General features: G+C 47.0%; 1 protein-coding gene across 3 annotated transcripts in view; it reads right to left on the minus strand.

Annotated features, from left to right (window-relative positions):
* Positions 1-5,257: 5,257 nt before the first annotated feature.
* Positions 5,258-14,672, minus strand: part of LOC135515829 (netrin-4-like) — a 35,920-nt gene continuing 26,505 nt past the window's right edge. For 2 of the 3 annotated variants that reach the window (XM_064939597.1, XM_064939596.1), the window contains exons 4-10: positions 11,244-11,370; positions 10,873-11,058; positions 7,611-7,821; positions 7,402-7,496; positions 6,972-7,040; positions 6,376-6,549; positions 5,258-6,253 (exon numbers count right to left, since the gene is read on the minus strand). In XM_064939597.1, coding sequence (XP_064795669.1) covers positions 6,114-6,253; positions 6,376-6,549; positions 6,972-7,040; positions 7,402-7,496; positions 7,611-7,821; positions 10,873-11,058; positions 11,244-11,370 — 1,002 coding nt within the window. In that variant the 3' untranslated portion in view covers positions 5,258-6,113. Of the gene's footprint in view, positions 6,254-6,375; positions 6,550-6,971; positions 7,041-7,401; positions 7,497-7,610; positions 7,822-10,872; positions 11,059-11,243; positions 11,371-14,672 lie in introns of those variants that run through there. The other variant, XM_064939598.1, reaches the window with a different exon arrangement.

Genomic DNA, 14,672 nt, shown 5'->3' on the forward strand with positions numbered 1-14,672 from the left:
TCAACCTCTTTTGTATCGTCTGGATAAGAGCGTCTGCTAAATGACTTAAATGTAATGTAATGTCCGAGATTCCTAAAGATTGGAAAGCTGCCGTGGTCACCCCCCTCTTCAAAAGGGGTGACACTCTAGACCCAAACTGTTACAGACCTATATCTATCCTGCCCTGCTTTTCTAAAGTCTTCTAAAGCCAAGTTAACAAACAGATCACGGACCATTTCGCATCCCACCGTACCTTCTCCGCTGTGCAATCTGGTTTCCAAGCTGGTCACGGGTGCACCTCAGTCACGCTCAAGGTACTAAACAATATCATAACCGCCATCAATAAAAGACAGTACTGTGCAGCCGTCTTCATCGACCTGGCCTGGCCATCACCGTATTCTTATCGGCAGACTCAACAGCCTTGGTTTCTCAAATGACTGCCTCGCCTGGTTCACCAACTACTTCTCAGATAGAGTTCAGTGTGTCAAATCGGAGGGCCTGTTATCCGGACTTCTGGCAGTTTCTATGGGGGTTCAATTCTCGGGCCGACTCTTTTCTCTGTATATTCTCTGTATATATCAATGATGTCGCTCTTGCTGCGGGTGATTCCTTGATCCACCTCTATGCAGACGACACCATTCTGTATACATCTGGCCCTTCTTTGGACGCTGTGTTAACAAACCTCCAAACGAGCTTCAATGCCATACAACACTCCTTCTGTGGCCTCCAATTGCTCTTAAACGCTAGTAAAACTAAATGCATGCTCTTCAACCGATCGCTGCCCGCACCCGCCCACCCGACTAGCATTACTACTCTGGACGGTTCTGACTTAGAGTATGTGGACAACCACAAATACCTAGGTGTCTGGCTAGACTCCTTCCAGATTCACATTACGCCTCTCCAATACAAAATTAAATCTAGAATCAGCTTCCTATTTCACAACAAAGCCTCCTTCACTCACGCTGCCAAACATACCCTCGTAAAACTGACTATCCTGCCGATCCTCGACTTCGGCGATGTCATTTACAAAATAGCTTCCAACACTCTACTCAGAAAACTGGACGCAGTCTATCACAGTGCCATCCTTTTTGTCACCAAATTCCCAAGTACCACCCACCACTGCGACCTGTATGCTCTCGTCGGCTGGCCTTCGCTACATATTCGTCGCCAGAACCACTGGCTCCAGGTCATCTATAAGTCTTTGCTAGGTAAAGATCCGCCTTATCTCAGCTCACTGGTCACCATAACAACACCCACCCGTAGCACGCGCTACAGCAGGTATATCTCACTGGTCATCCCCAAAGCCAACACCTCCTTTGGCCGCCTTTCCTTCCAGTTATCCGCTGCCAATGACTGGAACGAATTCCAAAAAGTTGGAGACTTATATCTCCCTCACTAACTTTAAGCATCAGCTATCTGAGCAGCTTACCGATCGCTGCAGCTGTACATAGCCCTTCTGTAAATAGCCCACCCAACTACCTACCTCATCCCCATATTATTTTTATTTACTTTTTTGCACACCAGTATTTTCTACTTGCACATCATCATCTGCACATCTATCACTCCAGTGTTAATTTGCTAAATTGTAACTACTTTGCTACTATTGGCCTATTTATTGACTTACCTCCTTACTCCATTTGCACACACTGTATATAGATTTTTCTATTGTACTTTTGTTTATTCCAAGTGTAACTCTGTTGTTTTTTGTTGCACTGCTTTGCTTTATCTTGGCCAGGTCGCAGTTGTAAAGAAGAACTTGTTCTCAACTGGCCTACCTGGTTAAATAAAGGTGAAATAAAAATAAAAGATACATAGTACAGAATAGCTTTGGTATTTTTAGAATCCGTGATTGAGTCTCTGAGTTTAAAGTTCCCGTCAGGTTTCCCTTCTCTTCATTTCCTCTCTAACTGAATCAGGAGTGGATAGGATAAGACCACATGATGCTCATTCACTCTCAGTAGTGCATCTCTCTATATACACTGCTCAAAAAATAAAGGGAACACTAAAATAACACATCCTAGATCTGAATGAATGAAATATTCTTATTAAATACTTTTTTCTTTACATGGTTGAATGTGCTGACAACAAAATCACACGAAAAATTATCAATGGAAATCAAATTTATCAACCCATGGAGGTCTGGATTTGGAGTCACACTCAAAATTAAAGTGGAAAACCACACTACAGGCTGATCCAAATTTGATGTAATGTCCTTAAAACAAGTCAAAATGAGGCTCAGTAGTGTGTGACCTCCACGTGCCTGTATGACCTCCCCACAACACCTGGGCATGCTCCTGATGAGGTGGCGGATGGTCACCTGAGGGAATTTTGGTGTTCTCTGGCAAATGCCAAACATCCTGCACGGTGTTGGGCTGTAAGCACAACCCCCACCTGTGGACGTCGGGCCCTCATACCACCCTCATGTAGTCTGTTTCTGACCATTTTTTTTACCACACTACAGGCTGATCCAAACTTGATGTAATGTCCTTAAAACAAGTCAAAATGAGGCTCAGTAGTGTGTGTGACCTCCACGTGCCTGTATGACCTCCCCACAACACCTGGGCATGCTCCTGATGAGGTGGCGGATGGTCTCCTGAGGGAATTTTCCCAGACCTGGACTAAAGCATCCGCCAACTCCTGGACAGTCTGTGGTGCAACGTGGCGTTGGTGGATGGAGCGAGACATGATGTCCCAGATGTGCTCAATTGGATTCAGGTCTGGGGAACGGGCGGGCCAGTCCATAGCATCAATGCCTTCCTCTTGCAGGAACTGCTGACAAACTCCAGGCACATGAGGTCTAGCATTGTCTTGCATTAGGAGGAACCTAGGGCCAACCGCACCAGCATATGGTCTCACAAGGGGTCTGAGGATCTCATCTCGGTACCTAATGGCAGTCAAGCTACCTCTGGCGAGCACATGGAGGGCTGTGCGGCCCCCCAAAGAAATGCCACCCCACACCATGACTGATCCACTGCCAAACCGGTCATGCTGTAGGATGTTGCAGGCAGCAGAACGTTCTCCACCGCGTCACATGTGCTCAGTGTGAACCTGCTTTCATCTGTGAAGAGCATAGGGCGCCAGTGGCGAATTTGCCAATCTTGGTGTTCTCTGACAAATGCCAAACATCCTGCACGGTGTTGGGCTGTAAGCACAACCCCCACCTGTGGACGTCGGGCCCTCATACCACCCTCATGTAGTCTGTTTCTGACCGTTTTTTTTTTTACCTTTATTTAAATCAGGCAAGTCAGTTAAGAACAAATTCTTATTTTCAATGACGGCCTAGGAAAAGTGGGTTAACTACCTGTTCAGGGGCAGAAAGACAGATTTGTACCTTGTCAGCACGGGGGTTTGAACTTGCAACTTTCCGGTTACTAGTCCAACGCTCTAACCACTAGGCTACCCTGCCGCCGTTTGAGCAGACACATGCACATTTATGGCCTGCTGGAGGTCATTTTGCAGGGCTCTGGCAGTGCTCCTCCTTGCACAAAGGCGGAGGTAGCGGTCCTGCTGCTGGGTTGTTGCCCTCCTACGGCCTCCTCCACGTCTACTGATGTACTGGCCTGTCTCCTGGTAGCGCCTTCATACTCTGGACACTACGCTAACAGACACAGCAAACCTTCTTGCCACAGCTCGCATTGATGTGCCATCCTGGATGAGCTGCACTACCTGAGCCACTTGTGTGGGTTGTAGACTCCGTCTCATGCTATTACTAGAGTGAAAGCACCGCCAGCATTCAAAAGTGAACAAAACATCAGCCAGGAAGCATAAGAACTGAGAAATGGGCTGTGGTCACCACCTGCAGAACCACTCCTTTATTGGGGGTGTCTTGCTAATTGCCTATAATTTCCACCTGTTGTCTATTCCATTTGCACAACAGCATGTGAAATCTATTGTCAATCAGTGTTGCTTCCTAAGTGGACAGTTTGATTTCACAGAAGTGTGATTGACTTGGAGTTACATTGTGTTGTTTAAGTGTTCCCTTTATTTTTTTGAGCAGTGTATATCATTCTCCCTTTCCCCACTCGCTCTCTCCTTCCACTCCCTCCATCGCGCTCCTCCTTACACATGAAACAGGTCTGGGATCAGGTTGGTGTGTGTCTCCCCTGTTCTCCTCTCTTCTCCCTTCTCTTGCCCCCACAATCTCCTCTTTGCCCTCCCTCTATTTCCCCCACCTATCTCTCCCTCTTCCTGTATCTCTATCCCCTTATACAACACAGCAGTCTGCGTGGAAGTTGACCCACACAAGGCGCCAGGTAGCCTGGCATTTAAGAGTGTTAGGCCTGTAATCTACAGCTTGCTGGTTCGAATCCCCGAGCTTACTAGGTGGGGAAAAACATGTCGATGTGCCCTTAAGCAAGACACTTAACCCTAATGTACACACCGAGAGACCAAACACACACGCATACTAGTCAACCTTTCCACATCATACACCCTTCAGTCCCACCACCAGAGGAGAGAGAGCGAGGTGGAGGACAGTAGCTGATATGAATGTGTTTTGTGATTCAGCTGCAGTAGTCCGGTCCCACAGACGTCAATTCAACGTTGGTGCAACACTGGTTGAATCAACGTGGAAATGTTGATTCAACCAGTGTGTTCCCAGTCCGGGGGGGCTCACTGTTGTGTCTCTGTTCCAAGGACAGTTCAGTTCCCCATGGCCTTGACTCTTGACCCACACCTCTGCCTCCCACTCCTGTGATCGCCCCAAGTGTGCAGGGTCACCATAGCAGGTTGTGAACTTTGACCTGGCCAGGAGAAGAGCTGGACTACCCACACCTGGCATGTGTGGAATATCTCGGCACCGTGAGCTCATCCACGTCGCGCTGACGAGAACGCCAGGAATGGTCCGGTATGCCTCAGCAAACATCCTCTCCCTAAAGCCAAACATTCTGTCTGCTCTCCCATCTCTCTGTTATGGTCAACATTCCCTGAGTCTGTGTGAACGTGTCAGTGTTTTGGGAGAGGGGGAGGGGTGTATTAGTACCTAATCTGGTGAGGGAGAGAAAGACAGGAGGAGGAGCAGGAGGGAAATGAAGGATGATGAGGATATTTTCATCAAATGAATCTGAGATATTCCAAGGCTCCTGATGGAGAAATGTAACTCTGTTGTTTTAAAGTCTATAAACAGCAGTGTTTGTTTGTGAGTGTGTGTGTGCTTCCACTTATCGGTCTTGTGTCCTCACTAACCCGGAGGACAGGGTTTTTTCCACAGTGAGGAAATCTAAAGAAAATGTAGTGCCTCAACATTTGACAGGAATGACATTATTACATTAACACATCATCAAAGAAAGAGAGAGGACATCATCATATTTCTATAGATATATACAAGTAATACTGTACAGGAGCAGACACAGGAAGGAATAGAGATGAATTCAGGGCTCTGTAGGTCACAGCAGTATTACATATTGGGAGGTAATATGTGTATTGTCATATATATTCAGTGGTGTATGTTGTGATAGGACTGTTTTTATCTCTAGAGGTTATCCTGCCCAAATTCCAGAGTCAAAAACAGATCAGTTGGACTGAAGCTGGATGGATTTGTGCTCATCAGACATGCAGCCACACACAGAGTTCACAACATACATACACATTCGCAAACACACCTGGACCACCTGTAGTGGCATGTATGGCTTATTCAACATCCTTCTGTGTGTACACATCTGTGTCTGTTACACAGCTTGACAGACAGTTTGTTGTAACAGAACACATTGGGGAAAGAGGCACAGGTCACCATCCACCACAAGCCTTCCTACAGGGGTCACAAGGGGTCAAATGTGTCCTTCGGTTGTCCAGTCTTGAGGTCAATCCATGATCCTATTGGCCCTTCTGCCCTGGGCTAAAGTGCTACAGAGAGGGAGTGGCTGGGTGTCTATGTATGCATGGAAGAGAGGGCCGAACTGTCACTCAAACAGAGGCTCATAGAGTCTGTATATGTTCTCTCTGCCAGCCACACACTCTTATTGGCCCAGGGCAGATAGGGGCGGGCATTTATAGTCTGTTTAGTCCCCACCTCCATAAGAGAACTCCCCCTCCAGAGAAGGCAAAAACAAATTAATGGCAGTGTCTTCTTTCTCCTCTCTCTGTCTCTCTCTCCATCTATCAGTCAGTCTGTCCATCTCCCAGTATCCTCCATCTGTTTACCAGGTGCAGTCTTTCTTCATTAGTGTGAGGACCTTGCGTCCAAGGCTGGCTCTCCAGGGCTTGACGAAGCTCTTCATGTTGACAATAAGCCGGTTCTGCTTCCTGTCTGCATGGCCCGCCACCAAGTACTCCCCACCTAAGTAGTCAAAGCATAAACAGAGACATCATTAGCTCAGCAGCCCTGCGTGTGTGTGTACGTAACTGTGCGTGTGTGTGTGCACACGTGTGCCTGTGAATAGGTGTGTGTGTGAGACTGGCCTGGGTTGAGGATGGGGCAGGTGCAGCCCCGTGCGGTCCAGGACTCTGGGTAGAGTGTTACTCGTCCTTTCTGGATCTTCACCTTAGTATTCTGACTCAACACCTTCTGAACCTTCACCTCCAACTCAGCATGGGAGCCCTTATCATGGGCTGACAAGACCTTAACCTTTAACACTGAAACAGAGAGGGAGGGTGGAGAGAGGTAAAGATGGAGTGATAGAGAGGGAGAGGGAGGGAGGAGAAAGAGAGGGAAGGAAGGAGGAGATGAGAGAGAGAGAGAACGATAGGAAAGGAGAGAGGGAGGGAGTAGAGTGGGGAGAGGAGGAGAGGGAGGGAGAGAGAGAGAGAAAGAGGGAGGTAGGGAAAGAGATATGAGACAGAGACAGAGATAGGTAGAGAGAGGGAAAGAGATATTTAGAATTTTAACAAGCCTTTATTGTACAATAAAATACTGTTTACATAGAGTTATCAATAAACAAACAACAGTGGAAATCAATAAACAAACAACACAGTGGAAACCAAGGAAGCAAAAAAACAAATATGGTGTTATTACCACCATCTCTCTCGCTGTTGTTCATGTGTGTCTCAGTACTCACCATAGGCAAACTTCATGGTGCAGAAGAGTTTGCTGTTGGCCAGGACCTGCTCCTTACACTCACATTTCTCTGCAGGGGACACAATCATATTGACATATTACACACCAATATCCCGTCCGGATATGTGACTGATACCTGCTCTGTGGGTGTGTGTGTGTGTGTGTGGACTTAGATAAGTGGTGACTTAGGAATGTGAGGACAGTGTGCGTGTATGTGTGTGTGATCAAGGAGGAATTTCTTCCTCAGCTGTAGGCCCTGGGAGATTGAGGAGAAGGACATTTTGGAAACTGTCCACAGACACACAGATCGTTGTTCTCTGCCCTTGTAAGGATGTACCATAACTTTCACTACTTAACCATTAAGACTTGGGCACTGGGCTGTGGAGCAGACCACACACACACACACACACAGTGGTGACCCCATGTCTAACCTGAGTAGTGTAGGGCAGAAAAGAGCTCGTCTCCCCTAAAGATCCTCACCAGCTCACTGGAGTTTCCCTCCAGATTATACAGGTCCCGATCTGACCTGCACACACATTATAGACTTGCTGTTAATAGAAACGTAATATTATATATATCATATCCAACGGTGTGTATGTATGTGTGTGTGTGTATATATATATATATATATATGACTCACCCGGACATGCAGTATCCCGTGAAGGGATCGCAGTCAGCACAGTCGCACGGACTGCAGCCGTAGTCATGGAAACCCCAGTATCCCACCATGCACCTGTCGCAGTGGGAGCCCCCCACACCGGGCTTGCAGACACAGTCTCCATTGGTAGGGTCACAGAGAGACCCCCCACTCAGGTGGAAGGGTATTGAACCAAGGGGGTGGCAGCCACATGCTGGGTGGAAGAGAGGGAGGGGAGACATGGCACATCAGTCACATATACATCAATAACTCCACCACAGCTAATCAAATACACCGGCACTCAACCCAATGTTATCTACTGACAAATAAACCACAGACATTCATTTGGATCTATTTGTACCTTACCACAGCGAATCAAATCAACCCACACTCAACCACAGCAAATTAAATCCACCACACTCAAACACAGCCAATCAAATCTACACAAAGTAAACCACTGCACACATTCAGATTGAGAACAACATTTCCAGTTTATATCTATTTTTTCTACCTATGGCTTTATTAGGCACTTATTAGTCATATAGAGTTCCCTTTGTGTAACTGTCACACAGATAGACACACTCCAGAGCGTGCCACCTCATTGTAGCCCAGCCTGGAGGAGGAAGTGTTAAGACTGGGGGAGGGAGAGAGACCACTTCCCAAAGGACTCTGGACTGACTGGAACAGTCCAGGAAAACCACGAAGCACAATGGTCTCTTTGTCATCGTCTTATCAGATTGCCATCACACACACGCACAAGGATACATGCACGCGCGTACGACATGCGCATGCACCCAGGCACACGCGCAGGAATGCACAGGCATGCGCACACATTTTTCTCAAATACCTTCCACAGTTCTCTCTCCTGTCTCTGTCCTTTCTCTCAGCTGATCGTCTGTTCTTTAAACAGACCGCAGCAATATAAGATAGCTATGTTCTGCCCACTCAACAACCACCTCACACATACACACACACCATAACCCCCCTATGAAACACACAACTTGCAAAGGCTCAAAACACACACACATACACACCACATAAAATGTACACATAAATTCACAAACACATTCTTGCTGTCCTACTAGTCTGAATTAGAAGATAACTTTGCAGGGGTGAGAGTAACAGCCAAAGTATCAGTATCACCAAAAATCTGTACTCATCTGAGCGAGGGATGCAGGGGGGACTAGAGAGAGACAAGAGGAGGGAGGGAGAGATGGGAAGGGGAGGAGGAGGGGTGGTGTAGAGCTTTATTTCTGTTGTTTAATGATGCTTGAAGCCCCCCCCCATCCTACCCCACTGGCAGTAAATTACTATTTAACCAGAGCCAGACCCCCTGTGTCTCTCCCCCGCTCCCCTGTCTGGGTGCAGGGAGATGATGTCACAAGGCTCTACTGTCTGAGACCCAGACTAGGCTGTACCTTTATCACTTATCGCCGTGGGCAACAAATATAAGATAAGATGCATCTGTAGATTCATTCATTTTGTATCTTTGATTATCAACAGACCTTGTAAAGACCCATGCAGACCACGCACGCACACACACAATCACACACTCAAAGACAGGGGAATCATTACACCGACATCTAAATCCAAAGGCATATGTAAGGCAGCTAGGAGAGACAGTTTCTCTCTTCAGGGTTCTCCCCATTTACGATAATACACTTGAACTTCAAATCATTTCTCTTCCTGAAAAGCATCTATTGAGGCCCTGTTGAGACTGTAGTGTTCAGTCACCTCAAGTGATAGCAAACCTCGAAGCAGCAAAGTCATCAGCACGCACACACGCAGGTGCACACACACACTTTCCCTCTCTCTCTCTCTCTCTCACGTTGTATAATAGGATCATGTTGCATAATAGGACATTGTTAATACATTAATTGTATAATTATTGGAGTTTAGAGATGAGAATGTGTGGAGTTGTGTGTGTGTGTGTTGACGCAGTGAGCTCTCACAATGAGGACATTATGGGTCTGTAGTGATACGTGACAGAGCAGCTGCCCGAACAACCACAGAACACACCCACTTAGAAAACAAATAAAAATGAATCTCTCACACACACTCATTGTTACTGTGTGTGTGAGTTTGCGGCTCGATTGTGTGTTTTCTTTAAAGAGCTCCGCCATGCCTGGAATTGGAAATATGTTCCTAGAGACGGAGAGAAATTCCTCAGTTGTCAGATTTCAACCTCGCTCTGACACTGGGGTTCCCCTCCTAAATGTGTCCTGTCTACAAACATTCCCCAGATATGTGTTCCACTCTCACTTATTGACAATGTGAAAATACCAACATGCTACAGACTTCCCTAAAGGCAAACCTAAACACATGCACACAAGCATGCAGTGACACACACACACACACACACACACACACACACACACACACACACACACACACACACACACACCAGCCGGCGTCTCCCCAGCCTTCTGCATAACTGTGGGGCTGAGCTCACTGGGTCAAATCAGACAGATAATCAGAGAATGTAGCCACTGTCGTCTTTATGGATGGGTATCTAGTGTTTACTTAAGTCCCATCACAGAGCACAAACAACACACACACACACACACACACAAATGTGGAAGACACATTTCAGTTGAATGCATTCAGTTGTACAACTGACTAGGTATCCCCCTTTCCCCTTCCTTTTCCTTACATGAGCCACCACTGTGTTAATTAGTGATGACATTTACATTACATTACATTTACATTTAAGTCATTTAGCAGACGCTCTTATCCAGAGCGACTTACAAAATGACGAACCACTCCAGTGACTCACAGAGAACACAAACAGCCATAACAACAGGGGCAGGGGTTGGGGTAGACAGTGTGAGTGTGTGACCCTCGGGTCCCAGGTATGCCCCAGTCTGATGATTCATCTATGTGTAATCCTCAGAGAGAGTGTAGGCCGTGTGAAAGACAAAACACAAACACACTGACACACACACAAAGAACCAGGTGCCCATCAGGAGCGACGTTATCCAGCACGTCTCGGCTTGCGATCTCAGCAATCAGCATTCCGGACAGAAATGAGTTGGCTCTGCCAGTAAGGGTGTGTGTATACGGTGTGTATGTGTCTCATGTTTTCTGGATTCCTACGGTGTGTGTTTATGTGTGTGAGTGTTTGTGTGATTGAGTCAATGAGTGAGTGATAGAGCAAGCCAGTGAATGTGAGTCAGACATGGGTTCAAATACTACTTGAAATCTTTGAAGTACATTGAGCTTTTGCTTTAGCCATCTGGAGTGCGTATGCGTGAGTTTGTCTTACGTTTACAGGAGTCCTGGGACGTGTGCGCCCTCTGGGGGTCTCTGTAGAAGCCAGTCTTACAGCTCTGACAGTTGCGTCCCTCTGTGCTATGTAGACACTCACACACACCTCCGCTGCGCTGGCCGGACTCCCGCCACACCGACCAATCAAAACTGCAGCTCTGGGCATGCCCGTTACACTTACACTCTATAGGGAGACAGGACGGGACATCAGAATCACAGATGTCTGTCAATCTTCTCTAAACAGGCACTGATTGGTCATCATGATCAATGATGGCTGTAAGTGGGACCGTGTGTTGTTCCTGACCAGATCTCATCCTCAGATAGAACTCCTGGCCCTAGTGCATAGTGAATAGCAGTAGTGTCACTCACTCCTGCACTCGTGTGGAGCCCCTGTGAGTCCGTCCGCAGGTTGCCAGGGTCGGTCGTTGTAGAGCGGAGCACAGCGCTCACAGTGAACACCTGCAGTGTTGTGACTACACACACACTTCCCATGAACCTGAGAGAGAGGAAGAGGAGAGGGAGAGAAGGAGAAAGGGAGAGGGAGAGGAAGGGGGGACAAAGAGGTCAGTGTAAGGGAGAGAGCAGTTCCCACGTGAGATCAGCAGCACCCCAAGTCTAACCCCTGGGGGTCGGGGGGGCTCCCCTGCCTGTTCTCTTTCAGGTCCTGTCCTGTAATTGCTGAATGGAGACTGATTGTTTGGCTTCATCGCTGGAAATGAACATTGGCCTTGTGACGAAAGAGGCCTGAAAAGGACAGTGTCTGAGTGTGTGTGTGTGTGTGTGTGTGTGTGTGTGAGCGTGTGTGTGTGTGTGCATGGAAATATGTAGCGCTGAGAGCACAATAACAGTCTCCTTGTCATTCCTGTGAGTTGGAATGTCATGCACGCGGGTTAATGATGTACTCTAGGTGGGAGGTTGACAAGGCATCTGAGGTAGCTATTTATCTGTTTGGGTTACAGTGCCTCTGTGTGGGGGAACAGAGACACAGAGAGAGGCCTGAACACACACACACATATTCAAACACAGACGCATACACACACACACACTCCAACCCCTGCGGCAGTTTCAGTTTCCCACGGTGTATGGCTATAGAGGCTGCTGCCCTCTACCACAAAATGCCCTCTCCCCTATGCTGCACAGACGCTCACACAGAGGGTTAAACAGGGGCATGGGAGAGACCTGTAGCTACCGGAACTGGGACATATCCCAGGCCCTTGCACTAACCCCAGATCGAACCCTAACCTTATCTCAAACTCAAACCCAGCCACTGTGCCAGCCCAAGACATAACCCCAACCATATTCCATCAACCAGGAGAATGGAGGAAGATAAGGACAGGCAGGTAAGACAGTGTGAGAAATGGATGTGGTAGATCTGGATTGGACAAACATAGAGAAAATGAGTAAAGGAACTCTGTGTACATCACTACATCAATGAGAATGGAATCATCTGTAACCAGGACTGATTGTGGAAAAGGGGGAAGGAGGCAGGTAGAGAGAAGAAGAGGGGGGAGGAGAGGAGAAGAGAAAGAGAGGGGAAGGAGAGGAGAGACATTGGCCAAGCTCCAGACAGCTTGTATTCCAAACAATGTCACATGTTTACCTGCTTGATATACACATACACCAATAGACACACACATAAATACATACCCAGGCAGCCAGGCTCCCAGGCACGCACACAAATAAAATGCATGCACACTCCTTCCTGCCCTGAGCTTGTCTGTGTGTCCTGTTTTGACAGGCCTGTATTTCAAACACTCTGACCCTCTGATAAAGAGGTTGTTGGACATGGACAGGGAGGGGTGGCAGAGGGTACAGACGGGTGCTCAGGAAGACCTTGGCAGCCCCACACCCAGAGGATGGACGTCACGTACGCCCATTTCCCCTCACACATCAAAAGCTTTATGGGCCAATGTGAAATTAAGTCATTCATCATCAGTGTGTGTGTGTACTCAGGCAAACACCTGTATAGCACAATACTCTCCATGAGGTGCAGTCTTTAAATTCCAACACCTCTCCAGAGACTCATTCTCAGACTCCAGTTACTGTGCAAGTCTCTACAGCCCTTAGAGACTCTTACTGCCTCTCCATTTGCTATGCTAATTGCTGCTAACGCTCCAGTAGCTGAGCATGGGCCCAGAGGGTTGGATGTGGGTCAAAAACTGGCTCTGTGGTCAACTCAGAGTGGCTCACACAGACCATGATCACCTTCCCATGTGGTCTGGACCTGTGAGCCCTGCAACACAACAAAAAAAACACTGTTTCTCCCCAAAAACACTTCGGACTGCACAAAACTGTCTGGGCACTAATAGCCCTCAATATCAAGGCCACTGATTATTGGGTTTACTTACTTGATCTCTCTCTCTCACACACACACACACACACACACATACACTCACACACAGCTTTGTTTTCATGAATTTTCAAGAAGCCCCTAGCCACGACACACTTAAGGGGGCGGGGGCGGCTGTGGGCGAGGTCGGCCCGGGCCTACCCCGCCTACCACACGGTTTCATTTGCTGAGGCTTTCCAGACAAGCGATGCGCAAAGCTGGGTTTGTGTTGCTCAATGGGTTTGCCTGGGCATGTTCAGTAAAATAATCGTTTTGGAAAGTTGCAGACTCAAATGCCATGAATAGAACTGACATGATTTCTTAAATCAGAGAGGCATGTTTGTTCTACATTTTACATTTATATCTGAACGTTGGCCAACGTTGTGTCCGTCCTCCTGCTGAACGCGGCCCTGGTACACGCTTGTGTGTAGCTAGCCACATTAACAATTAGCCACAAAAGTGGAATTTGCGGGTCTGAACAAGTCCCTCATTAAAAGTGATGCAAACATACAAAGAGTGGATAGAATCATGTCAGCTTTGGACTAGATAATGCTAAATACGGTTGGAATGTTGTTACAATTTAAGATTTAATACAATAATTAATTAGTTTGACAAACAGAAAACAACTGTTGAAATCATGGGTGCACAAAATCCTGGCTCCTGAACTGCTATTTTGAGGGTGTTTTTGAGCTGATCTTAACTTTTTTTGTACAGATTTGGAATGGGTCCTCACATCCTCAAAAAGTTCAACAGCTGCACCATTGAGAGCATCTTGACTGGCTGCATCAAAGCTTGATATGTCAACTACTTGGCATTCGACTGCAAGGCGCTACAGAGTGTATTGCACACATCACTGTAGTACATCACTCCAGGACCTCTATACCAGGCGGTGTCAGATGAAGGTCCTAAAAATGGTCAAAGACTCCAGCCACCCAAGTCATAGACTGTTCTCTCTGATACCACACGGCAACCAATGCACCAAGTCTGGAACCAACAGGACCCTGAACAGCTTATACCTCCAAGCCATAAGACTGCTAAATTGTTAGTTTAATAGTTAACCAAATAGCTACCCGGACGATTTGCATTGACCCTTTTTGCACTCACTTTTTTGACTCCTCACATACGCTGCTGATACTGTTTATTATCCATCACTTTCTTCCTGGTTATATGTACATATCTACCTCAATTACGTCGTACCCCATTCACATCAACTCGGTACTGGTACCCCATGTGTTTATCGTTACTAATTGTGTATCTATTACTACTTTCATTATTGTTTTATTTCTCAATTTTCATTCTCTCTGCATTATTTCTGAAGGGCCTGCATGTAAGCATTTCACTGTTAGGCCACACCTGTTGTTTACAACAACAACTAAAATGTTTGAAATCCCACTGTGGATGTATTAAGACTGCATAATTGCTTTGGGGGCATATTTATATGCACTGTACAGACTTACCCATGGATTGTG

Source organism: Oncorhynchus masou, chromosome 27 (assembly GCF_036934945.1).
Source record: "Oncorhynchus masou masou isolate Uvic2021 chromosome 27, UVic_Omas_1.1, whole genome shotgun sequence".
Lineage (NCBI taxonomy): Eukaryota > Metazoa > Chordata > Actinopteri > Salmoniformes > Salmonidae > Oncorhynchus > Oncorhynchus masou.